The sequence below is a fragment of the Gopherus evgoodei genome, chromosome 1, assembly GCF_007399415.2.
Source record: "Gopherus evgoodei ecotype Sinaloan lineage chromosome 1, rGopEvg1_v1.p, whole genome shotgun sequence".
In the NCBI taxonomy this organism is placed as follows: Eukaryota; Metazoa; Chordata; order Testudines; family Testudinidae; genus Gopherus; species Gopherus evgoodei.
In genome coordinates, this window is record NC_044322.1 from 118,103,182 (window position 1) to 118,128,495 (window position 25,314).

A 25,314-nucleotide genomic window follows, 5' to 3' on the forward strand; every position below is an offset into this window, starting at 1 on the left:
AACCTCCAAGCTTAGTTACCAGCTTGGACCTGGTAAAGCTGCCACCACCCAAAAAATTAGTGTTTTGGGGCACTCTGGTCCCCCCAAAACCCTTCCCTGGGGACCCCAAGACCCAAATCCCTTGAGTCTCACAACAAAGGGAAATAAACTATTTCCCTTCCCCCCTCCAGGCGTTCCTGGAGAGATACACAGAAGCAAGCTCTGTGAATCTAAACAGAAGGATTCCACCCTCTCTATTTCCAGTTCTGGAAACACAAGCACTTCCCTCTTCACCCAGAGGGTATGCAAAGTCAGGCTAGTAAATCTAACACACACAGATTTCCCCCTGACTTCTTCCTCCCACCAATTCCCTGGTGAGCACAGACTCAATTCCCTGGAGTTCCCCACTAAAGAAAAACTCCAACAGGTGTTAAAAGAAAGCTTTATGTAAAAAGAAAGAAAAATACATAAAAATGGTCTCTCTGTATTAAGGTGACAAATACAGGGTCAATTGCTTAAAAGAAATATGAATAAACAGCCTTATTCAAAAGAATACAATTTAACACATTCCAGCAACTACATACATGTAAATACAAACCTATCTTTGTACTCACAACTTGGAAACAGAAGATTAGAAAGCAGGAGATAGAAAAATCCTTCCCATAGCTGAGAGGGACAGATTCAAGACCAGAACAAAGGACTCACACACAAACTTCCCTCCACCCAGATTTGAAAAAGTCTTGTTTCCTGATTGGTCCTCTGGTCAGGTGTTTCAGGTTACTTCTTTCCAGGTGAAAGAGACATTAACCCTTAGCTATCTGTTTATGACAGGTGGTCTATAGCAGACGCCCTGCTCGACATCACCTTTGTCGCTCTCGCCTCTAAACTTAACCCAAAGACTCTCAACAGGCTTTACTCCAGTTTCATACAAGAGCTCTGAGCAGTCGTACTGCTCTCTTACATACAGTGCAACTCCTCCACTTTTTCTGTCCTGGCTGTCCTTACTCAACAGTTTATACCCATCCATGTCAGTGCTCCAGTCATGTGAGTTACCCCACCAAGTCTCTGTTATTCCAATCACATCATAGTTCCTTGACTGTGCCAGGACTTCCAATTCTTCCTGTTTGTTTCCCAGGCTTCTTGCTTTCATGTACAGGCAGCTAAGATAACTAGCCAGTTGTCCTCAGTATGAATCGGGAGGCCTCCCCTGTTGCACCCTCTTTAATAAATATATTAAAGAGCAAAAATGTGATAGTACTTTTAGAACTGGTGACAGAATATTATAGCTGACTGGATTTAGGGTTCTGTGGAAATTAGGGCAGATAGTTGAGCACAGCAAATGGAAGGCAAACAAAGAGATGGTGAGGAAGCTTTTCTGATCTCCCCATCCTACAATCAATTTGGTGGTATTGAAGTGAGAGACAAGAGACAGGGAAGAGGCTGAAAAGTCCCTATGTGCTCAAGAAAGAGAAGACCCAGAAGAAACTTAAAACTACAGATAAGAAAAAATAAAGGGATTTAAACTAAATGCAGAAGGAAGCAGAAGAGTTTAAAAAGGAAAAACACCTCTAAATAAAAGAAGCACTTCAGAAACAAACAAAATTAAGGAGACAGAGGAAGCAGGTAAATATATGAATGAACTAGCAGAATGATGAAAAACAAAGATGAAGAGGAGAGATTGGAAATATCTTGATATTCAGGTACCCTGGTTTGGAGCATGATAGAAGCATCTGTATAGAAGGATTTAGAGAGAAGGAAAATGTAAGGTTTTGCTTTTTGTAAATTCTTAAAAGGGCATTATTTTGAATTAGCATAATCTCGAAACAGGGTTTACTATTGAAATCAGTTACCTTTATTTAGACTCCTGAGTAGTCTGGTTCCTGAGATAGTTAAAGAGCTGGTTAATATAGAGGCAGCTTGGCTAGCTGGCTGGGAGCAAACTCCAGGGCCCACTGTTTATATACAAGTTAGGGTGAATCCTGTGTGAAAGATATCTGATCAATATACATCTATGGCTGCAGAAAGTAGACAATGTATCTACTAACAGATTAGATAAAAATCGCTTAACTTCTCTGCCACAGCTTCTCCTTGTGTAAAGTGAGAATGATAATAGCCAAGGCTATGAGGCTGGCTGTACCTCTGTCCCCTTTCTAGTCTCTGAGCGCACCCCCTCAGGTGATAGGCCTCATGGGATAAAAGGGAAGGTCCTTTCATGGATTGAGAACTGGTTAAAAGACAGGGAACAGAGTGTAGGAATTAATGGTAAATTCTCAGAATGGAGAGGGGTGACTAGTGGTGTTCCCCAAGGGTCAGTACTAGGATCAATCCTATTCAGTTTATTCATAAATGATCTGGAGAAAGGGGTAAACAGTGAAGTGGCAAAGTTTGCAGATGATACTAAACTGCTCAAGATAGTTAAGACCAAAGCACACTGTGAAGAACTTCAAAAAGATCCCAAAAAACTGAGTGATTGGGCAACAAAATGGCAAATAAAATTTAATGTGGTGTCCCTAGACTCTGTTTGTGAGAGGATGGAGATGGATGGCAGGAGAGAGATCACTTGGTCATTGCCTGTTAGGTTCACTCCCTCTTTGGCACCTGGCATTGGCCACTGTTGGTAGACAGATACTGGGCTAGATGGACCTTTTGGTCTGACCTGGTATAGCTGTTCTTATGTTCTTTGTGTTTTCTTATCTTGGGGTGGAATCATTCTTCCACCCTCAGACCAGGATCTGGCTATAGTTTCCTGTATATACCAACTGCTACTATCCTGCAGATCTGAGTACGCTGAAACTGTCTGCTCCTCTCTGATAGCCTAACATACCATCTTAGAAATCAAATACATAAATCACATTTGGGGATAGAGGTTAATAATTCTTACTGAGCACCCACATATTCATCATAATAACAAAACTTGTCTTCCTGGCAGATATGTTATGAATATTAAAGAACGAATTCTGCCTCCCTCATTTGTGTTCAGTAGACCTTAGTCGGAGTAATCCCATTATTTTCTGCAGAGCTACTCAAGGAATGAGATACTATTAAACATGGTGAAGGGCCTCCTGGCTCATATTTTGTATCTGTATCTGATCAGTAAGAGTCTAATAAACTTTTCAAGTGCTGGTGGATGTGCTAAGATGTCTGTAAACAAGAGTAAAAGTTTTGACTCAATTGCTAGATGATGATGATGATGATGTCATGAGTGTTGTGATAAACTGGAAAAGGTCACCTCTAAGACTTGAGACTCTAGCACGAATCTTAGGGAAAGGGCTATAACAATGTGTTGTGCTAGGATGAAACCTATTTTTGAACTATTGCTGATTTGAGTCTGGAAAGAAATCAGTGGGAACTTGCTCTCAAATTCCGATCATAGTACTTGCCCTTTCTGGCCTTCAGTTTTCGATAATGGAGTAAAGCCTGATTCAGAAATTTTGTGCTTAGAAGATGGGAATTGACCTAGAAATGGGATACAAGATATTTGTTCTCCTGTGAGGGTAGCAGAGATGAATCTTCTACAGAGTCTATAAAAATCCAAAGGATAGTTGACTTGAATGTGACTGAGCATGGTTTTTAAGAAGAAAACTCTTAAAGTATGATAATAAAGGAAACTGTCTCTTTCAACAGCCAAACTAAAAAGGATACATTTGAGAACTGAAAACTTCCATAAGATTGTCATTGAGCAGTTTGTGCCAGGGCTCTGGAATCCACATACCCTAAATTCCACACAAGCAGATCCTGGTGTCCACACACAGATCATCATACTGCAGGGTTGGGCCCTAACTCAGCTAACCAACAAAAATGACATTGCCCAATTTTTTTAAAGAGAACTTTGTTGTGTGGGATAGTTTTTAATCTGATCTCTTTTATTACTGCAAAAAATAGTATTAATGTTTCAATATGCACTATGGTTATGAATGTGTCTGTTCCTGGTGAATATTTAAAACAGAGAAACTGTCTTCTTAATATATCAAATTCATCATGCTAAATGCACATTAATCTTTCTAATGGTAGATTAGATTTCCTTACGCATCCTCCAAAAGCAACTCCAAAAGTTAAAAGATTGTTGGATTTTTATTTGTAATTGGAAATACAATATTTCTTCCTTTTCCTCACATCCATTTCACCTACTTATATTCCAGAATTCCTAAATGTATATTCTTCTACTTGCACGTGTTCCAAAGAATGGCATTCAATGTTGTTGTCGCTATGACTGACAGGAGCAAAGCCTTCTTGGATGGGCCTTGCTTGAACCAGTCAGGCAAACATTGGCTAGAAAAGCAGTCAGCACTGGGGATGTTAGAGATGGTGCAGGTCAGCAGGTGGAAGGAAAGGGACACAGCTGAACAATACGAAATACATTTACTTTTGTCATTTAAGCTTTGCGGGAATGAGAAAAGTAGGGGTTGAGAAGGGCATTGATTAGTAATTGATTATCAATCTTGCAAATGGAATTCCAGAAACAATACTTTAAAGATGCTTTGTTTCTACTGTATACTTGATAAAAGAACTGTTCAATAGGACATGATTTTTTTAAATTCTGTTTAAAGTATATAAATAGTGTGGTCTTACGATCTAAGCAAAGACCAGGGAATCAGGATAACTAGTCTATCTATCTTCAACTCTGTCACTCACCATGACATCTTTGGCAACTTGCTTAACAGGGTACAAAATCCCAAGGATAAGAATTTGAAATTCCCATTCCAGTGAATGGAAGTTACATGTGATTACCCTCTGATGGAATTTGGTCAGGTCTTGGTTTCCCTGGTGATTGAAGGGGTGGGGGAGCTAATAATTTAGCTAAGCCTCACCACATCATTTTGACATTTGTATGTTAGATCCTCGTTTTGTTAAGAGCTATCAAAGTTTCATTGTCATTTATCTTCATGGAGAAGAGTTTTCTTAGAGGTGAAGTGCAAATACCTGAGTTCAAGCCCTTGGGTGTCTTGTGTTTATGCAGCAACAGTTGAGGCAGTACTGATATTGAAAGCAGGGTTAGAAATACAGCTTCTGCTTCTTTCTTGCAATGAACATCAACACTTGAGGCATCTCAGGTCTTGGCAGGTAAATGGAGGTTGAACTAGAATTTTAAAAAGTTGTATAGACTTAACCTTTATGGGTGGGATTTGCACAAGCACTCAACATTGGCCTGGCTGCTCCCATGGAAGTCAATGGGAGTTTTACCAACCAGAGTTAGGCCAGTGCTGAGTCCATTTGAAAATCCCACCCTACAAATGCATACATTTTGAAAATGTGTATTCAATTAATGTATGGGATCCTAAATCATTTTTGGTTTTTATTTTTAAAAGCATTGCATTCTACCTTTCAGAGAATTTTTTTGCTAAGATGTCAGCTGCTGATCAAAACTAAACAAAACCAACATGCAACCTTCCTACCCTAGCAGATCTGCAAACTGCATGCATTGGTAGCCTACTGCTGTTACTCCATCCTCTCTCCCATCCCTGTTTGGTTCACCGCCTGTTGTACTTTGCCTTTAAACCAAGAACTTGATCCCACAATCTCTCCAGGTGAAACTTTGCACCTTTCTAGAGCCCTGTTGACTTTGAAGGACTTTGTAAGAGAAAAGGGGCTTGCCATGTGGATCCTATTGCAGGATGGGGGCCCAAAATAGTAATGTCTTTGGGGAAGGGATATTCTTTTACTACCCTTTCATATAGGACCCTAGCATGATGGCAGCCTTTACCAGGCTAGAACCTCTAGCAGCTACTATAACGCTAGTAATAAAATTATATCATAACTGTAGAAATATTAAGTACACCTCTACTCCGATATAACGCAACCTGATATAACACAAATTCAGATGTAACGCGGTAAAGCAGCGCTCCAGGGAGGCGGAGCTGCACGCTTCCGCAGATCAAAGTGAGTTCGATATAACGCAGTTTCACCTATAATACGGTAAGATTTTTTGGCTCCCAAGGACTGCATTATATCAGGGTAGAGGTGTATATTAAAGGCTATATCGTTATAGTTTAATCCGCTAGGTGTATTTGACTTCAGGCAGAAATATAATATGTATATTTTAATGTCTGCTATACAAGGTACTGGTTTTATAAAATAGAAACATATATTTCGTATGTGGTAATTTTTTTATTTTTATTTTTTTTAAGCAGGAAAATACAAAATTTTTATATGGCTCACGTCTGACAACATGCACCATCAGTGGCTGCTGTTAGCTGCATGCTTTTGGGTGATATTCATGTTCATGGTTGCTAGCAAGTTCATCACACTGACTTTTAAAGACCCAGATGGTAAGTTCACCTTTAATTAAATTTGATATAATACAGAATATTGAACAATGTTCTGTCCAAAAGTGGCAGTGTAATCATAGTGCCCAACACAGATCCCAACACATTGTTATCTCTTTGTTTATTTTAGAGGATTAGAGATTGGAGCAATGCATTTATACACTGCTAGCAAGTGACAATACTAATACTTCTACAGTTTACATTCTTGTTTATAAAGATCTGAAAAATAACATTGCTACCAGATTCCTACATTTTGGAACAAAGGGGATTACATTTTGAAAGTCTGCCTTTTAATAAACAGGTTCTTGAACCAATTCAATTTCAACATCTTAGGTCAATAAACAAATGGTGTGTGTTTGAAGCAATGCAGAGCAATCCCCTGAATTGTTTTGTTCCTCATTAGAGAGAAGGGAAATTTCACAGTAACTAAATAGTAACTATATAGTCTTTATTTTCTGCACCATTTTAAATATTTGCCATCTTACAGCATTCAAGAGACATGGCGTAAAGTTTGATTAGTAGTGCACGTACCCTAACCTCTCCTGCCTTGCTCCTTACTTTCAGTTTTATCCTCTGCTGTTTGATTGACAACTAGCTTATAGGCTTTTGCTTAGCCTAAGTAACCCAGATGGTATTAGACTGATAAGGAATTTAAAGCTACTTGATAACACTACACACAGCATGCCGCATTCTCTGTATATTGATGTGTTGCTGTTAACAAGCAGACCTGCAGGGAGTGTATGATGAAAGCACTGACATGACATGCAGATAGTGTTTTTGAGTGTGTGTGTATGTGTGTGATGTTAGAAGATACTCTATTTTTATTTTTTTAAGACACTTAAAGAATTGCTATTGGAACAGAAGACAATGCAATTCCTTAGGCGCCAATCCTGCAAAGCCTGAAGCACATAGTTAACTTTACACTCTGCGAATAGCCTTATTGATTTTATTGGGAGTATTCACATAGAATATGTACATACCTCTGCAGAATCAGAGCCTTATTTATTGTGCTAAGTAACTGCCATCCAGTGATATTGTGTAGAATGCAGACAGCTGTAAGAACAGTGTTTGTTAGCTAAAGATTTCTGGAAACGGATCATGAACATAAGTTTTGTGTATGACTTACCAAAATGATGGCGGGGGTGAAAGAGGGAGAGTAATTTTGGCCCTGGCCTGTTTTGGTCAGGAAATATTTAATAGTGATAGAAAAACTTTCTAATTACTGATTACTTATAAAAAAATATTCTGACCCTCCTAAGTGACAAGCTGTCAACCCTCGTGAGACAATTTAAAGGTAGAAAATACTATTTGTTTGAGTTAACTCAACCAGTTTTCATAAGGTGTATGTTTTGTCCAAGTTGCTTTCAGTGGATAGCTTTGTAGGTCTTTGTTTGCTCCTGTGATTCAGTAGGCAACTCTCTCTGCCTTATTTTTAATGTGTTTGGAACTTGGGCCCGGGTCCCGCAATGACCTGTGATTGAGCAGACTGCTTCATCGGTGCAGTGTGGCTTAGAAGTCTGCCTACAGGAGCTCATTGCAGGATTGGCACCTTAGAGCTGAACTGATTCTTTGGGATCTCGTCTGGTCTCCAGTGAGACATGATTCGTTTTGCCTTCTGTTTGATTTTTCTATCTTATCTGCATGTATCCTCAAAAATAAATAACTGACTTCCTTCCCGTTGTCCTTATAGACGTGGTAGTTTTCATTTTGTTTAATCTCCTTCTGCTGTGATATACAAGCTTTTAGCAAGCATTGATTTATTCTCCTCCACCTCAGTCTGCTTAAGTTACATAACTTTTTTTCACTACTTAATTTTCCTATTACGACTCCAGAACTAATTTGAAGAAGAATGAACCTGCTTGACAGGTAAGATGGCTTAGATTGCAATTTGAGACACTTCTGTTCTAGTTTCAGCAATAATAAATTCTCACTGAGATTTGTAATTGTCCTTAATTTGCAGGTGGCTTGCTCTTTCAAGTATTTTTATACATCTATAAAAATGTGAGAGTAACGTAATGAAGTGCCATATTCTGTCTTGATGAATTATTATTGTAGGAGACATCTTAAGCCAGTGTTTCTCAAACTTGGGTCACCACTGCTGGAAGCAGCAGCCAGTAAGTCCCTCGGCCCATGCCGCTTCCAGCAGCTCCCATTGGCCCGGAGCAGCGAACCGCGGCCAGTGGGAGCTGCAGTCGACCGGACCTGCAGACGGGGCAGGTAAACAAACCGTCCCGGCCTGCCAGGGGCTTTCCACAAGCGGCAACCCCAGTTTGAGAAACACTGTCTTCAGCCGTAGGGCAGAGGGTTGGAAATCTTTGTTTTTGGAAATATTATTTTTGAGGGAAGGCTTTGCATGTGTGGGTGTGTGTCCCACAATATCTTTGCAACTGTTATTTATTTATCATTTGTACTGTGGGTCGTGTCTAGGAGCCCCAGTCATGGACCAGGACACGATAGCACTACAAAAAATAGAACAAAAAGACTGTAAGCCAGGGGTGGGAAAACTTTTTGGCCTGAGGGCTGCATCCAGTTTCCAAAATTGTATGGAGGGACGGTTAGGGGAGGCTGTGCCTCCCCAAACAGCCAGGCATGGCCCGGCCCTGTCCCCTATCCAACCCCTCCTGCTTCTCACCCGCTCCCTGACGGCACCCCCACCCCTCAGGACTGGGGGGTGGGGAGAATAGGAGGGAGGGGCTAGGGGTTAGCCTCCCAGGCCAGGAGCTCAGGGGCCAGGCAGGAGGATCCTGCAGGCCGTAGTTTGCCCACCTCTGCTGTAAGCTCTTTGGAGCAGAGGTTACTGCAATATAAGATAAGAGACCAGGTGAAGACAGCCAACAGATGGGGAACACAAGGGAACAGTCTTCCTTTTTTTCCCATTTATCTTCCTGCTCACTTCCCCTTCTCTCTTCCTACTGTGCTACTTTGTTCTGTGTATGAACAGAGTTGAATTGACAGGAAATTGAAGGGTTTCCCTAAATTTCATTTTGCTGCTGCCATGAAGGGAAATGGCAAAATCTGATTACTTCCTCTTTACTCCAATTTCAGGTTGCTGCTTTGCTCCCTGTGCAAACAGTAAAGTTAAAGTGAAAAGATCTTGTAAATTTCACTTTGCACTACAGGCACGCGAATGGAGCAACAAGTGCTGGAAGGTGCCTATCTTTGTACAAGGACAAATGGAAACAAGTGATTGTCTTCACAGAGGAAAAAAACATAGAGTGCTAAACTGGGGGAAAACTAGTATGACCCAACCCCTTACAATTAATACTCATAGTGAGGATTATCCTAAAAATATTTTACTCAGTTGACAAGGGGCTTGTTTATTTTAATTTATTTTGTTTAGCAATTGTTCTTTGAATCAATTATTTGTTTTCCATATTTTATGTGTGGCATTTTTTTCCTTCTGCCCTGGACCAAATAGTCCTCTGAGTGCATAGGGTCTAGGAGAAGGTGAGTACACAGGGTCTAGGGGAAGGTAAATGCAAATTCACCACTCTTGGTTATGCAAAAGCTTTTTGAAGGTACCTCTGAGGAGTGGGCCATTGTGAGCTGATCACCTTTTACATGAGGCCAAGACCAAAGTCCCAAGCTGTATAAAGGAAAGACTGAAATATTCATGGTGGTTCTGAGTCTGAATCTGAGACTGTCATGAACTTGTTGCCATGGGGAAAAAACATTTCTGAGTTCTGAAGGATTGACACCTACCAGATCCCTTGTTGAAATTAGGGTGACTTCTGATAAGATTTTTAGTGTGTGGCTTTTTATTGTTTTTAATATGTTTTCTTTGTAATGCTTTCACCTAAAAAATAATATGTGCTTGCTTAAAAAGAGTTGTGGTGTTAACTTATAACTACAGATAATACATGGGTTCTAGCCTTTGGAGAGAAAGCAAAGTGCAGATACTGGCCTTTTGAGCAGTTCAGCTTGCTGGGAATATCATGGTGTAGGCAGGGAATTGTGCAGCCTGGAAAAACCGGGGTCAGGAGAGAGAGATAAGTGGATGTCGGCCCAAGAGAGGTGACGGCTGAGGAGATGGGAGCTTGGAGTGGGTGCCCTTATGAACCACAAGGAGGAATAGAGGTGCGGTTGCCCTGAACAGTCACATTTACAACACGACAAACCTGCATACTAAGATGCGCAAACACTGATGGATTAATTTTCTTTTTGGCTACACTTAGCTGAGTTTACTGAAAGTAAAAATCTCCTGCTGTCAGATCCATATAGTTATGCTCATTTGTCTACTGAATATAGTTTAAATATCATACATTAGTGTCTCGAACAATATGTGAAATGACTAGATGAATCTTTTTTACAGCATTGGATTTATGAATTCATGTGTTTCTCTGCTCTTCCTTATGCAATGTTAATAAAAGCCTAATAAAGACATAGGGCTATATTAATCCCTGGTGTAATTCTACTGAAATTATACTAAAGGTGAATTTGGCCCTTAGCAACCAAAATCCCAGAAGAGGACATCCTCTAAAATATTAGTGAGCCATATTGTGCCATGTTTGTTTCAATAACCTCCCATTTTAAAGCAAGCCCTAAAATGTGTGTGTTTGATTCAAGAATTGATACCAGTAGTTGGCTGTAATGCAGAAATAATTGTCCATTTTTCTATAATTCTCTTCTCTCTCATTCTTATCTAGTATATGGTGTCAAGCAAGAGCAATTAATACTGACGGCTATGACAAAAGTTGAAAAGATACAAGTGCCAGAGGAGAAATGTTTGCCTGAAGAAATTCAGGTGCCTGCTTTTGAGATAATTGTTAAGTTTGCTGAAAAATGTGTGAAAATATGGAGTTAATGAAAGAAAGCTCTTGTTTTAGGGCATCAGGAATTGCTGGACAAGAAATATGTACCTGGCCCTTTTATTTAGAATAAAGTTAGGTGAACTTCATACAGTTCTTCTTGGAGTTATCATGGGGTTTGCTCACTGCTGGGGCGCCTCCTTGTGGCTGCACCTGGGGATTAGCTTTGAACTGGTCTGACATACCCTTCTTTGGTTGCTTGCCCCTGATTTCTCTCTCTTTCTCTCTCTCCACTCAAGTTACTCCCTCTTTGTGACTTCCCCTGTGGTCTCTCTCTGGAGTCAGGATGCTCCCTCTTCATGTCTCAGCCCTACGGCCAGTCACTATTTAGTTCTCCCCTTCCACAGTATCAAAATCCCACTGGACAAGCTGTTTCAGGCAGTCTTCTGATTCACTGCCAAGTCTGTGTCACTTTCCCAGTAACCAGTAGGGCAACCCAGGCCCAACCACTACTCCAGGTTCCAGCCCAGGGATCCTGTGCCCAGCAACCATGCTCTGCTTAAGCTCTCTGATCCTGTTTCTGTGTCTGTAGTCTCTTTCCTGCTCCTCTAGACAGTGACTGCAGTGCTTCTCTCTAAACCGCCCCCCTCTTACCACCGGCTTCCTCTTTTTATAAGCCTATCCAGCTCCTCCCCCAGTTGGGCATCATCAGCCATTAGCCTTATCAGTGCCTGGCTTTCCTCCAGATGCAGCCTGTAAGGTTAATTGGCCTATTCTATGTGTTCAGGCCTCTTGTGGGATAGACACCCCATCACAGGGATCACAAAACTGATTTGTGACTATAAACCTCTTCCCCTAAATAGTGTAAGTCCCTTGTTTTCTAATAGTGAGTCAACCTGAAAAACTGCCTTTCTATCTAAAGGGAAATGTGTGCTGTGTATTCAGGAGAGAATAACATCCGTGCTGCTCACAAAGCTAGCAAAAGTGGTTGCCCATCTGTGACAGATATGTACCACCCTAAATTCAGGGCAACTTCTATTGCAGTCAGTTGGGTTGCACAGTTCTTGACAGCAAAATTTGGCCCACTGTATTTATTTTTGTAATTAGACTGTCTCTCCCCACTGCTCCCACGCCCTTCCACTTTTGGTTCCTTTAGTCCTCTGTGCAGTCTCTCTGTTTTTGTCTTTTGCTCTGCCTGCTCCATTCCACTTTTCTCCCGCACTCCCCTTCTGCTTGTATTGTGTACTCTCTGCTCCACATCTCAAGGTTTCACCTAAGCAGAACATGAACCCAATAGACTTCATTACATGAACTTTCTAGCATGCAATTTTGAGTGATTGGAAATTAGGCAAAACAAGTCTGCTACTCTCTAATTTACAGAGACATGCCAGTAACCCCATGTCATGGAATAAAGAATTGATGAGGGAGGCTGTTCTGGTGATGTTCTGAGGGAAGCATCTTTTTCCCACTGCCTTGAGTCATTTTATGGCCGATTTTTTGCATATAGAGGTTGAAATTGAAGTCGTTACCAGAATGCACAAACCAAGAAAGCCGTGGGTTTTGGACAGTACTTTGATATAAGGCTGGCAATATTGTAAGTGTATAAAATCTGCCCTTGCATAAAATCTGCCCTTGCATATCTGGGAAAAAATAATGAAGTGTCTGGGTCCATTATTATCTCTCCCATGACTTTATGACAGATTGAAGTACTGAGCAGTGCTGTTAATCCAGGATACTTGCAAAGGGGATGTTTACAGTCAGACAAGCAATCTGCTAGGTTTTTCAGATTTCATTATGGCCAAGATAGAATGGAGAGGAGTAGCCGCAGAAAGCAAGATCCTGTTTTCCCATGGAGAATTGGGGTAGAAAACAAAAAGGCTTTTAATTAGCCTCCTTACCTATGTTTCACAGTCACTTTGCTTGAGGCTTTTGACACTTTGAATGCTAACATGGATGACAGTGCTTGGGTTTCCAAGCTCCCTTAATCAAATCCATCTGAATTTTACCTGTGTAGCAGTGAGCTCAAAGTGAATAGTGGACTTATTCAAGATAATAGGATGAGGAGGGTCTCTTCTTTCAAAATATGTTTCTAACATTTGTGCTGAGGTCGGCAGTGACCATAAGAAATCTATAAGGATACTATGGATAGAATGCAGCTGGAACCAATAACATGGGGGATTAAGGGCTGTAAGTAGCCACACCATAGTTATGGATGTAAATGAATTTTGGCCAATCCCTCTTCTAAAATCCAAAAGCTGGTAATCAGGCCTGGGGCAAAGGTAAATTTTTCTCCCGCATTTGACATTAATGGTTCCTGATAACCTAGAAGTGGAGGTGTTCAGCAGAGTCGACAAAACTTTCCAACTTTTTACTATTTTGCACCAAGAGACAATATGAAAAGGGAGGAAAAACAAGAGGAAAATTTGAGTGAAAATTAGTTTGTGAAAATGTGTGTTTTTCCTCAGTATCCAACCACCCTATATAAAATTTAGTTCGCTGGACTTATCAAGTTGAGATCTAGGGCACAGGATCAAATATTACTTGATTGAACACTAATTTAAAAAATTATTTTAGATAGCAGTATCAAGATAGCCCATTGGCTTAGACTCACTTAAAATAACTTCTGGCAATGTAAGGACACTTTTTCTTTCATTTATTTTCTTTTAACCTCCTCTTCCCATTTTTAAATGAAAGTTTCTATCCTTTTCCTTAAAGAATCAAGCCTCACTGTGTAAACCAATCACTTGTTAGATTATTAGTAGAAAGCTTGTTAGTAGAAAATACAGATTTCCGCCCCCCCACAAAATAGAGGTTAATCAGGCAAGCTATTTATAAAGAAAGAGCTCCCTCTTTTTTGTCGCTACAGTTCTGTCAGATCCTTGCTTGAGACCAGAAAGTGGGAGGCAATTAAAATGGAAGGATCCTAATTCATCTATTCAAGGGGAAGGGTGAATGTTGCCAACCTTCTGCTGTTGATCTTCTTCATTCTGCCCCTGCCAACTCCCTGCTAACCCCAGTTCTCCCTTCTGTAAACCTCCTAACATGCTCACTTCCTGTGGATCTTAAGAGGCCCAGTGGAGATGGGTGGGGTAAGGCGAGCTTGGAGGTGCAGTGGGGAAGTGGATCATGGAGAGTGCTAGCACAATGAGGAGGTTGCATCACTCAGGGAAAAATTGGAGGCTGGGTAGCAGAACAGAAGTACAAAAGGAGAACATAAGAAGCATTGAAGAAGAGGCCAGAATGTGCTTCAAGCCTTATGTTTCTTCTTGCCCCTTCCCTATAAGCAGTAGGTTGTTCATCAATGCGTCATCCACCCTGAAAGATTTAAGGTGCTTGTTGTAGACGCCCTTCTTCAGAGGATCAAATCACTTACGTTTAGCTTGCCTGTCACATGCTTGACCTTAACTCTCTATATGTAGTAACCCTTGTTCTGAGGCTAATGCAGAAAGGCCATAAGCTTTATTACCCTGCAAGATCTGTAAGGCTGTAGCAGCTTTCAGCCTCATAAACCCAAGCTGCTTTACTTTAAACTGTTGATCTGTGGGTCTTTTGGGGGGGAATTTCCCTAAGCATTCCACTGTCTCACTTTAACAGAATCAGAATGCTCTGTATGCTTTCTGGAAAGCCAACACCTAACACTGAATGAAATAATTGTAATAGGAGATATACCTATCTCTTAGAACTGGAAGGGACCTTGAAAGGTCATTGAGTCCAGCCCCTTGCCTTCACTAGCAGGACCAAGTACTGATTTTTGCCCCAGATCCCTAAGTGGCCCCCTCAAGGATTGAACTTACAACTCTAGGTTTAGCAGGCCAACACTCAAATCACTGAGCTATCCCTCCCCCCTTAGACTGTAGATATGACCATTTCCATAAAACAGAGTTTGAGCTGTTTACCCTGATGTGTTCTTAAGATATTACTGCTGCTACTCTGAAATCTATCATCTCTGCTAGTCTTCCTGATTGATGGGTTGCTATTTGATTAAGTAGTTCCTCCTCCCCACCCAGAATAATGCTACGGCCTGCCTCTGCTGCTGTGTAAAACTTTCCCAAGCAGCTGCAGAGTGAAAGGATGTTAATGTTTGCTTCGTTGCTGCCCGTTGGGGGTTCTGAAGAGCGTTCGTGAAATTGAGCAGAATTTGGTCAACCTTATTTGGCTGCAGCTTGGAGAAACAGATGCATTGGGGCTGTCTGTTTGTGCAGATACAGGAAGTCAGCACAGCATCAGTTTGCATCCAGAAGGTTATCTTCCCATTCATAAAGGCTAAAAATCTTTTATATTTCAAATGAAAACTTAATTTCTGCTGAAATTAATGGTTTAGCTCTGCCTTCCCACCATCTAGAGAATTTCCTACTTACCACTGCACTTAGATAAGAGATTTTAAGTTCTGGTAAAAGCATGGTTTGTTCCTTTCTATACAGACTAGACCAAACTTGATAAAAATTGCTGTATAGAAAGGTTCTTACCCTCTTAGATAATGATTGAAAATCACCAGCCTCTGTAGTAGCAACACCGAGGAAGCCAAAAGAAACCAACTGGGATGATGTAAATTTTGCAATATTTTTTGTACAGAAGAGGGGGGAACATAATATATACTTTACTAGGATGCTGAATTTGACTGCTTGGTCTCGTACTCTTAAAATTTGATCTAGAAGTTAAACTTTTGCTTCTTGGTTTTTTTTTTTTAATAAGCCAACTGGAAAAGTTTTTTCTGAAGATCTGATGCACCAACCCCTGGTCCATGTGAAAAGGATTGAGCTTCTCAGGAATGTGTGCAGAGATGCAGCGTTGAGGAATCTCTCTCATACTACCGTTTCCAAGTTTGTTTTGGACCGAATATTTGTTTGTGACAAGCACAAGATCCTGTTCTGTCAGACTCCGAAAGTGGGCAACACTCAATGGAAAAAAGTCCTGATTGTTTTAAATGGTACCTACTTTCTCTAATGCGCGTAAGGTTTTTGTTTGTGAGGAAAGGGCAGAACCACTAGAATGAAGGAAGCATTAAAACTAATTTCTTAACATTCTTCTTTACATACAGATACTTAATTCCACTCATTCATTCCTTGCAGTTCCTTTTAGTCCTTTTTAAATGTCTCCTTTTTGAAAAATTAAAAATTACCTTCTTTCTGCTAGAATAAATATCACTGTAGCTTACCTCGGAAGTGATTTATCTGAGCCATTGAGGATTTATTTGGTGGATATATTCTCACTCCAGGCCGGGCACCATGTGAATAGAATTTATAAACAAGTGAATCGTAAAGGATCACAATCCCCTAAACCAGGGTAATTTAAATCCTATGACTTGAACCCAACAACAAAAGGAACAATTGTTATTTCAAGTGTCTAGCCATAAGAAAGAGTTGCATTTTCCAGCAGTACTGTAAGATTTCCATGGCATGAAGCTGGAATTTCTGTTTTGACAGCAATTCTCAGTTTTCAGTTTGGCAGCTGCTGCAGCTCTGTAACACTGGGATTTTGTATATACATTATTAATGGACCATGGCATGAGTTACGAAGAATCAATCATGCACTTAAGGGTGTAGAATAGTAGCCTGGTCAGTGAAAATAAATTGCAGAATGTTCCTTTTCTCTTGTTTTAAGTCAATGTTGTGATTTATGTTAAAATAACATTCTGATAGGTGCATGTTCTCTCTCTCTCTCTCTGTCTATATCTTTGAAGTGCTATGGTATGTGAACAAAAATAATTAACCTCATCAAGGCTATATCTCAAGGTGCAGCTTGCACAGTTAAAGTAAATGCAAACGTGGGTGACTGGTTTAATGTAATCACTGATGTCAAACAAGGATGCATTCTCTCATCTCCCCTGTTTGGTATTGCCACTGAGTTCATTCTGGAAAAAAATGTAGATGAATACAACACAGGCATCACATGGCTCGACAACAGTACAATATTAAATCTAGATAGCGTTGACAACATAGGTCTTCTGAGTTACTGCTCAACCAACACGTAAGTAAATACCAGAAGTCCAGCACTGCAAAAAAGACAGGGTTAGTAACTAATTATGAAGAAACAAATCTAATGATAACCAAAGTAACTCCAAACTCAAGCATTATAGTAGAAGACAAAGGGATACAAAAGATGAGTCCATTCACATATCTTGGCAGTACTGTGCAAGCCTGTGGGGATGTCCAAATACAATATCATAGAATATCAGAGTTGGAAGGGACCTCAGGAGGTCATCTAGTCCAACCTCCTGCATAATGTTATGAATTTGCAAGACAGCAGCTGCATTCACCATCTTAAACAAGATTTGGTCATACAAAAACCTACCACTTAAAGACCAAACTACCGAGCTTGAACACAAATGTTATTTCTACCTTAACATATGGATGTGAAAGCTGGAAATCCACCAAAGGTAGAGACAGACAACTAAATGATTTTGGAAGCAAATGCCTCATGAAAATACTAGATATTGAATTAAATGAATTATAGTGAATCTCAGATTCATCAGCAACTTCAATTACTCTTTATCTCTAGAGTTGTCCAGAAAAGATGATGAAAATGTCTGAGACATGAGTTAAGAGTGAAGCCAGCACATCTGCCACTGGGCAGCTAGAGGAACACGTAAAAAAAGCTGGTGGAAAGATTGCCTCCACTGAATACTACTAAGAGAGGGGAGAACATATGGGACTTAGAGGCCATGCAAAGAGTGGCTCAGGATAGACATAGATGGTGGAGCTTTGTCTGGGCCCTAAGCAATGTCTGATTCCACAGAAAGGATTCAGATCCAGATGTGCTTTTTGCAAAGCTTTACTGAGTATGAACAACAGGATTGATCATTAGATACAGAGAGCATCTTACCTCCACCTTACTGGTTCAAATCCCGCCCAGCTTGATAGCGACAGAAAGTTGTTATCATTTGATTTATCGGTGGCCTATGTAAGATGCATTTGGTGGTCTTGTTCCAGTTCCCAGCAGGCAGCACCACCCCAGTTGGCACTAATCACATCCTTATTGAGCAGTCTCAGCAGAAAGACCTAATAATAGAGTGGGTGCCCTAGAGGTGATCTTTGCAGATCAGGATTGATGTACACTCCTAGGGCAGTATAGAGTAATTGATGCTGCCATTGCTTATGCTGTAACTTCGCTCTGAATGAATAGAGGACTTCAGTGTCCTAGGCTGTCAAGTCTGGCATTTGCCAGCATTAAATTCACGCAGGAAAAGAGGAGGACAAAAAGCATTAATTATAAGACAGACAAGACTGAGGACATTAAGATTCCAAGCTGTGTGAATTAGTCAATGCAGCCTTATTGACGCTAGGCTTTTTTCTGAAACATGTTTCCTGGCATCAGTGCAACTCTTGTGGTGGGAGCACTCGTGTATAGATGGGCACGGGGGCTTTCATGGAAACTTGCTAGTCTGATAACACTGCACTTGTCCTCCTACCCACATGGAATTCCACTGAGTTCCATGGTGCTCTATATTGGCACGTCACTGCAGGATTGGGGTCTTAAACTAGCTGTTACCCTCTCCTGCACAGAACGTGCCTACAGAACGACTGATAAACTAACACCTGGATGCTTGCCATTCTGAATGTGTTATGTATTTTATTCTCTTATGCACCACGGAAGGATCTGAAGTATTGTAGTTTTCAGCATAGTGTTTCGTTTAATTAAAAAAGGACCCAAGCAAAAAAAGTTTGCCAGGAGCCTGACAGTGAAGTGTTTCGAGTTAACATGGTTCAGGTAGACACTTTACAGTGTTTCCTGTTTGCTGGAAACTAAACCAAAAAAAAGCCAATCCTTCCAGCAAAGCTAATCTTCAGAGTCTTTCCAACTGGGTTATGTGGGAGGAAAGTTGTGGGAAGGGTTGGGAGGGCTGACAGATAAGGCTTGTTTAACATGCGTTATTGGGAGACTTGAACACTGCTTTGGTTTAGACAGGAGTTGTCATGTTACAAATCTCCAAATCTGTATTCTTTTGAGTGTTGAACAGCCGTTAGTGTTGCAGTCTGAATCTTCCCTTATTTAACAGCTTTTGTACCTTGTAACCATAGCTACTAATGCCACAGAAGAGAGAGAAACCAAATAAAAACACCACTATGAGACAAATACCCTTCCCCACCTCTTTTAAAGGTAACCTTTTCTGTCTATCTTTTTTATCTAGGAGCATTTTCTTCCATAGAAGAGATCCCAGAGAACATAGTACATGACCATGAGAAGAATGGACTTCCACGCTTATCCTCCTTCAGTGACTCTGAAATTCAAAAACGGTAAGAGGTGATTTCCCAGGGTGATAGTTAGGTTTCTGAACAAGAGAGGAAAATTGGAGGATCGCACATTAAAATACAGATCGAACCATGGAGATCTCAGTTTCTTTTATGCTGGTGTTACGCTCATGTTCACGTCAGAGGAGTAAAACCAACATTACTGGTTAAATGAAATGGAGAATCAAACCCAGGCTGTGCTTAGATGTGCTTCGGTTTTCTCTGATTCATTTGTTACTTATATAACACCATAAGTGTTATGGGTGTTTTAAATAAAAGATAGACAAAGCTTCCTTTCTCCGAAAAACTTATAATCTAAGGGCCAGATTGTGCCACCCCTATTCACATCAACAAGTGCCTTACTTCATAAGTAATGCTACTGAAATCAATTTGGCCCCAAGGTTGAGAAAGAGGGAGGATCGGAATAAAATGATTGTGGTCACGTAGGAGACTTGGATGGTTATGAAAATGTAGTTTTTTGTTGGGTATAAGACTAAGGGTTTTTATAAGCCACCTTGAAGAATTGGTTTCGAAAGGGGATAGTTCCATAACAGAAAGGTGGCATCTCCTTTGAGGCCAGGTCTAAAGCCCAAAGCTCATTTGAGCTCAGGTCCAAAGTCAGTGGAATGATTCCCATTGCTTTTAATGGCCTTTGAATCAGGTCCCTGGAAATGCGTACTCTCTAAGGGTACGTCTACACTACAGGATTATTCTGATTTTACATAAACTGGTTTTGTAAAACAGATCGTATTAAGTCGAGTGCATGTGGCCACACAAAGCACAATAATTTGGTGGTGTGCGTCCATGTACCGAGGCTAGCGTCGATTTCTGGAGCGTTGCACTGTGGGTAGCTATCCCGTAGTTATCCCATAGTTCCCGCAGTCGCCCCTGCGCATTGGAATTCTGGGTTGAGATCCCAATGCATGATAGTGCAAAAACAGTGTCGCTGGTGATTCTGGGTAAATGTCGTCACTCATTCCTTCCTCTGTGAAAGCAACGGCAGACAATCATTTCACGCCCTTTTTCCCTGGATTGCCCTGGCAGACGCCATAGCATAGCAACCATGGAGCCTGTTTTGCCTTTTGTCACTGTCACCATATGTGTACTGGATGCCGCTGACAGAGGCGGTACTGCAGCGCTACACAGCAGCATTCATTTGCCTTTGCAAGGTAGCAGAGACGGTTACCAGTTGTTCTGTACCGTCTGCTGTGCCATTGTAAATTGGCAATGAGATGATGGTTATCAGTCATTCTGTACCATCTGCTGCTGTCATGGGTGCCCCTGGCTGACGTTCGCTGAGGTCGGCCGGGGGCGCAAAGACAAAAATGGGAATGACTCCCCGGGTCATTCCCTCCTTTATGTTGTATCTAAAAATAGAGTCAGTCCTGCCTAGAATATGGGGCAAATCTACTAGAGAACCAGTGTACCAGAGAGCACAGCCGCTCCTTGTCAGATCCCGCAGAAATGATGAGCTGCATGCCATTCTAGGGGGTGCCCCTGCAACAGCCCCACCTGTTGCTTCCCTCCTACCCCAACCCTCCTGGGCTACCGTGGCAATGTCCCCCCATTTGTGTGATGAAGTAGTAAAGAATGCAGGAATAAGAAACACTGAGTTTTTAGTGAGATAAAAAGAGGGGGAGGCAGCCTCCAGCTGCTATGATAGTCCAGGCAGGACATTAAATGGAGTAGGGGAGAGGAGCCTAGCATCCCGCTGCCATGATAGTCCAGGCAGTACAGAATCTTTTCTTTAGACATGAGGGGGGGCGCTGATGGAGCGCAGCCCCCAGTTGCTATGATGAGGACGGTTACCAGCCGTTCTGTACCATCTGCCAAGAATAACCAGGAGTCATTCCTATTTTTACTCGGGCACCCCTGGCCGACCTCACCTGAGGCCAGCCAGGAGCACTCACGGGATGATGACAAGGACGGCTACCAGTCCTGCACTGTACCGTCTGCCACCGGGGAGGGGAGGGGAGAGGATGCTACTGTTCAGTACCGCAGCACCACATCTACCAGTGGCATGCAGTAGACATAGGGTGACATTGAAAAGAGTCAAGAAACGATTTTTTTCCCTTTTCTTTCACGGGTGGGGAGGGGGATAAATCGACGAGATATACCCTGAACCACCCCAGACAATGTGTTTGACCCTATAGGCATTGGGAGCTCAGCCACAAATGCAAATGCTTTTCGGGGACTGTGGAATAGCTGGAGTCCTCAGTCCCCCCCTCCCTTCCTCCATGAGCGTCCATTTGATTCTTTGGCTTTCTGTTACGCTTGTCACACAGCACTGTGCTATGGACTCTGTATCATAGCCTGGAGATTTTTTTCAAATGCTTTGGCATTTCGTCTTCTGTAACGGAGCTCTGATAGAACAGATTTGTCTCCCCATACAGCGATCAGATCCAGGATCTCCCGTATGGTCCATGCTGGAGCTCTTTTTGGATTTGGAACTGCATCGCCACCCGTGCTGATCAGAGCTCCACACTGGGCAAACAGGAAATGCAATTCAAAAGTTTGCGGCGCTTTTCCTGTCTACCTGGCCAGTGCATCCGAGTTCAGATTGCTTTCCAGAGCAGTCACAGTGGTGCACTGTGGGATACCGCCCGGAGGCCAATACCGTCGATTTGCGGCCACACTAACCCTTATCCGACATGGCAATACCAATTTCAGCGCTACTCCTCTCGTCGGGGAGGAGTACAGAAACCGGTTTTAAGAGCCCATTATATCAATATAAAGGGCCTTGTTGTGTGGACGGGTGCAGGGTTAAATCGGTTTAACACTACTAAAATCAGTTTAAACGCGTAGTGTAGACCAGGCCTAAGAGTAATCCTGGATATGATTTCTCCTAGAAACTTCACCACATGCCCTAGAGGACATGGATTCAGCTATTTTGACTTCTATGAGTAACTCTGCTTAGTAGGTGACCATTTGTACATCCTGTTTTGTATTAAAACAAGTAAAACATTTTATTTCAAGTGTTATTGGTAGTGGCATTCAGAGATAGATGAAAAGTGGGCTACTTCTTACAAGTCATATTCTTGGTATTTCAGAGGTCATATTTTATCTCAGTTTTGTAGCTCTTCGATACATAGTTCACTTTCTCTATCTGTTTAATCCCTTCCATTTCTGTTTTCCTTTAGACTAAATTTATACTTCAAGTTTTTTATTGTAAGAGATCCATTTGAAAGACTTATTTCTGCATTTAAGGATAAGTTTGTCCACAATCCTCGATTTGAACCTTGGTACAGGCATGAAATTGCTCCTGGCATTATTCGGAAATACAGGAAGAATCGCACAGAGATCAGGGGACTGCAGTTTGAGGACTTTGTGCGCTATTTGGGGGACCCTAACCACCGATGGCTAGATGTTCAGTTTGGTGATCACATAATTCATTGGGTAACATACGTGGAACTTTGTGCCCCATGTGAAATAACGTATAGTGTGGTTGGACACCATGAAACCCTGGAGGATGATGCTCCATATATCTTGAAAGAAGCAGGAATAGACCATCTGGTATCATATCCCACAATTCCACCAGGAATAACGGTATACAACAAAACAAAGGTAGAGCGTTATTTCTCAGGAATTAGCAAGAGAGATATAAGACGCCTATATGCCCGCTTCGAAGGAGACTTTAAACTCTTTGGATATCGGGAACCCGATTTCTTGCTAAACTGATGCCTAGAAACACGTGTAGACATGTCTATCAGATTGAACTAAAGCATATGAATACCAGCTGCAGCACTGACAGAACTGAAATTGACAATACTGTACCATTGTTTTCTAATGTTGCTCCATTTTTCAGTGGAATATTTGTCACAAGAACAATTGGGGTTCCTAACTGTTAGCCACTGACCATGTTTTCAACATATGACATTGCAATCTTCTATTGTGAATTAAATCTGTCTCATCCAATGTAAGGGGATCAGATGCTTATATAAAGAAATGTGGAGTCTCTCATGGGCTATGAAAACTAGAGGCTGACATAGGACCAAAAACTGATGTGCTAGACAAGCAAAAGATGTCCAGAGTCTGCTGTGTGGCTGCTATAATTGTTGTGCTGAGCTAATGCTGTTTTTTGCGATACACATAAAATGAGTCTAACTTGACAGAAGCTTCAGTCCTATCCAAAAAGGGCAAATTCCAGAGGCCGTTTGTTTTTATTTTGTGTCATGGCGTTATCTGTACTTAGTACTGGTCCATCAGGCCATATAGTTGTTCATTTTTTAATTGTTAACTTCCAAGTTTGTATGTTGTCTGAAAACTTGAGGTGGAGCATAGATCCCAACAAGAAACTTGGAAGGACTGTTGGGGAGACTTTGAGGAAAACTAATTAAAAAGTAAAGATAAATTGTATTTGCAAGAGCAAATATAGAAGCCAAGACCCGCTTTCTAAATACTGTGCATTTTAACATTGTTTATTTTCTAATGTTTCAGGCTGTTACAAATATTAAATAAGCCATGAAAACAAGAAAACATATGAACATAAAAGTTGCCATAATTATTTGGACCAATGGTCCAGCCACTCCAGAATCTTGCTTCCAGCAGTGATCAGTACCTGAGGCTTCAGAGAAAAACAAATACCCTCCCAAAATGTATTTTCCCAATTCTAAGTGGGTAGATTCTTTCTTGATTCTTCCCGGTGATCGGTTGGCATAATGCCCTAAATCAAAGATTCCCAAACTTTATGCCACCAGCTTTGGCAACTTGCCAGGAGTTCAAGAGCTACACTTGTGTATAAATTTTAAAAGCAAAATTAATTTAACACAACCATAGTATTTGCCTGTGCATGCACTTTTCCTGTTTGATTATGAGAAGTCTTTTTGTTTTTTAGTTCACCAGCAATAAAAACCTGTGGTTGATCAGCATTGCCCCCACCCTGCAGTAAGTGGCAGAGGGAAGACCACAGCTGCACTTTAGGATTTGCAGATTCATATTTGGCTGACGAGCTGCATTTTTGGCATCTCTCTCCTAAAGGATGAATTTTGAGTATAATAGTTTCTCAACTTCCATGGCTAGAATCCTTAACAATGGCAATAAAGTTATGGAATCTCTTGTTCTAAATCCAGCCACAGTATTTGTCTGGATAGTCTCCTCTGGCAAGACAAAGAAAGTATCTTATCCCTGTGAACTTAAAAAAGGAAAACCAGTGCCAAATTGGACATGGGCTGCTGTCCGCAAAAAGGAAATCCTTTAGTAGCTGGATGTGATTCCAGAAGCATATTGACAGACTGATTGGTATAAGGGAGAATTGTTACTGGGCATTGTTTACAAAAGAGCAGTCTAAGGTGGCAAAGCTTGAAGTGCTCTTGTTTTTCTTGAAAAAGCAGCAGTTACAGTGTCTTAGATTTGTTACGTCTTAACTGGTAATTAAGGATGTAACAGCTCAGTTATTTTTATATAAAGTCCATAGAAAAGTATATTGTTAAAGGCATTTCAGAGCTAATGAGCTGATTACCTCTCTACTGTATTAAAATGTAACTGTGAATAATGTATAGTGAATTAAGGCCTTAAAGTTTAGTCCTAATAAAGATGAAGTAGAATTTTTCTCTCTCAAGCAAAAGATACTGATCACATAACTGTGTCTGGTTTTATTCTTCTTAGCATAGTGTTTTGGTACTAGAGTTCTATGCAGTGACCTACTAAATTCAATTAAATTACTATTCTGTGACTTTTTCTAATGGTTCCATACTACTAGCTGTGTGCTCCTACACTTTACAGTCTGGGATTGGAATGCTCATTATCTTTTGTAAGTGAAATATACTAAAACAATATCCCTCTGTGCTACTTTTTCCATGTGGAAATCTTCATTCTTTTGTGGTTAATAGCATTTCAGGAATAATTGTGGATGAATATTATAGAAACTACTTTACACTCAGGTCATGTCTATGCTAGAAAGTTAGGTCAACACAAGGTATGTTGACTTAAAGTCACCTCAGAGAGTATAATGAAAGTTTCACCGAGATCTCTTAGGAGAATTCATTGCTATAAGAGAGGAGGAGGACCATGCTAAAATGAGAGGACCAGGCTTAAGAAGGAGGGCTAGGCTAAAATGGTGAAATCCATGCAGGAGGAAGAGAGGAGAAGCAGACGAAT

The 25,314-nt window shown here is 41.1% G+C and overlaps 1 protein-coding gene across 4 annotated transcripts in view; it reads left to right on the forward strand.

Annotated features, from left to right (window-relative positions):
• The window catches only part of CHST10 (carbohydrate sulfotransferase 10), a 50,927-nt gene extending 25,977 nt beyond the window's left edge, over positions 1-24,950 (forward strand). For 2 of the 4 annotated variants that reach the window (XM_030570309.1, XM_030570326.1), the window contains exons 2-6: positions 6,105-6,245; positions 10,889-10,986; positions 15,683-15,917; positions 19,119-19,224; positions 22,359-24,950. In XM_030570309.1, the coding sequence (XP_030426169.1) occupies positions 6,105-6,245; positions 10,889-10,986; positions 15,683-15,917; positions 19,119-19,224; positions 22,359-22,896 (1,118 nt within the window). In that variant the 3' untranslated portion in view covers positions 22,897-24,950. Of the gene's footprint in view, positions 1-6,104; positions 6,246-8,074; positions 8,109-10,888; positions 10,987-15,682; positions 15,918-19,118; positions 19,225-22,358 lie in introns of those variants that run through there. The other 2 variants (XM_030570334.1, XM_030570318.1) reach the window with 2 other exon arrangements.
• The last annotated feature ends 364 nt before the right edge of the window (positions 24,951-25,314 follow it).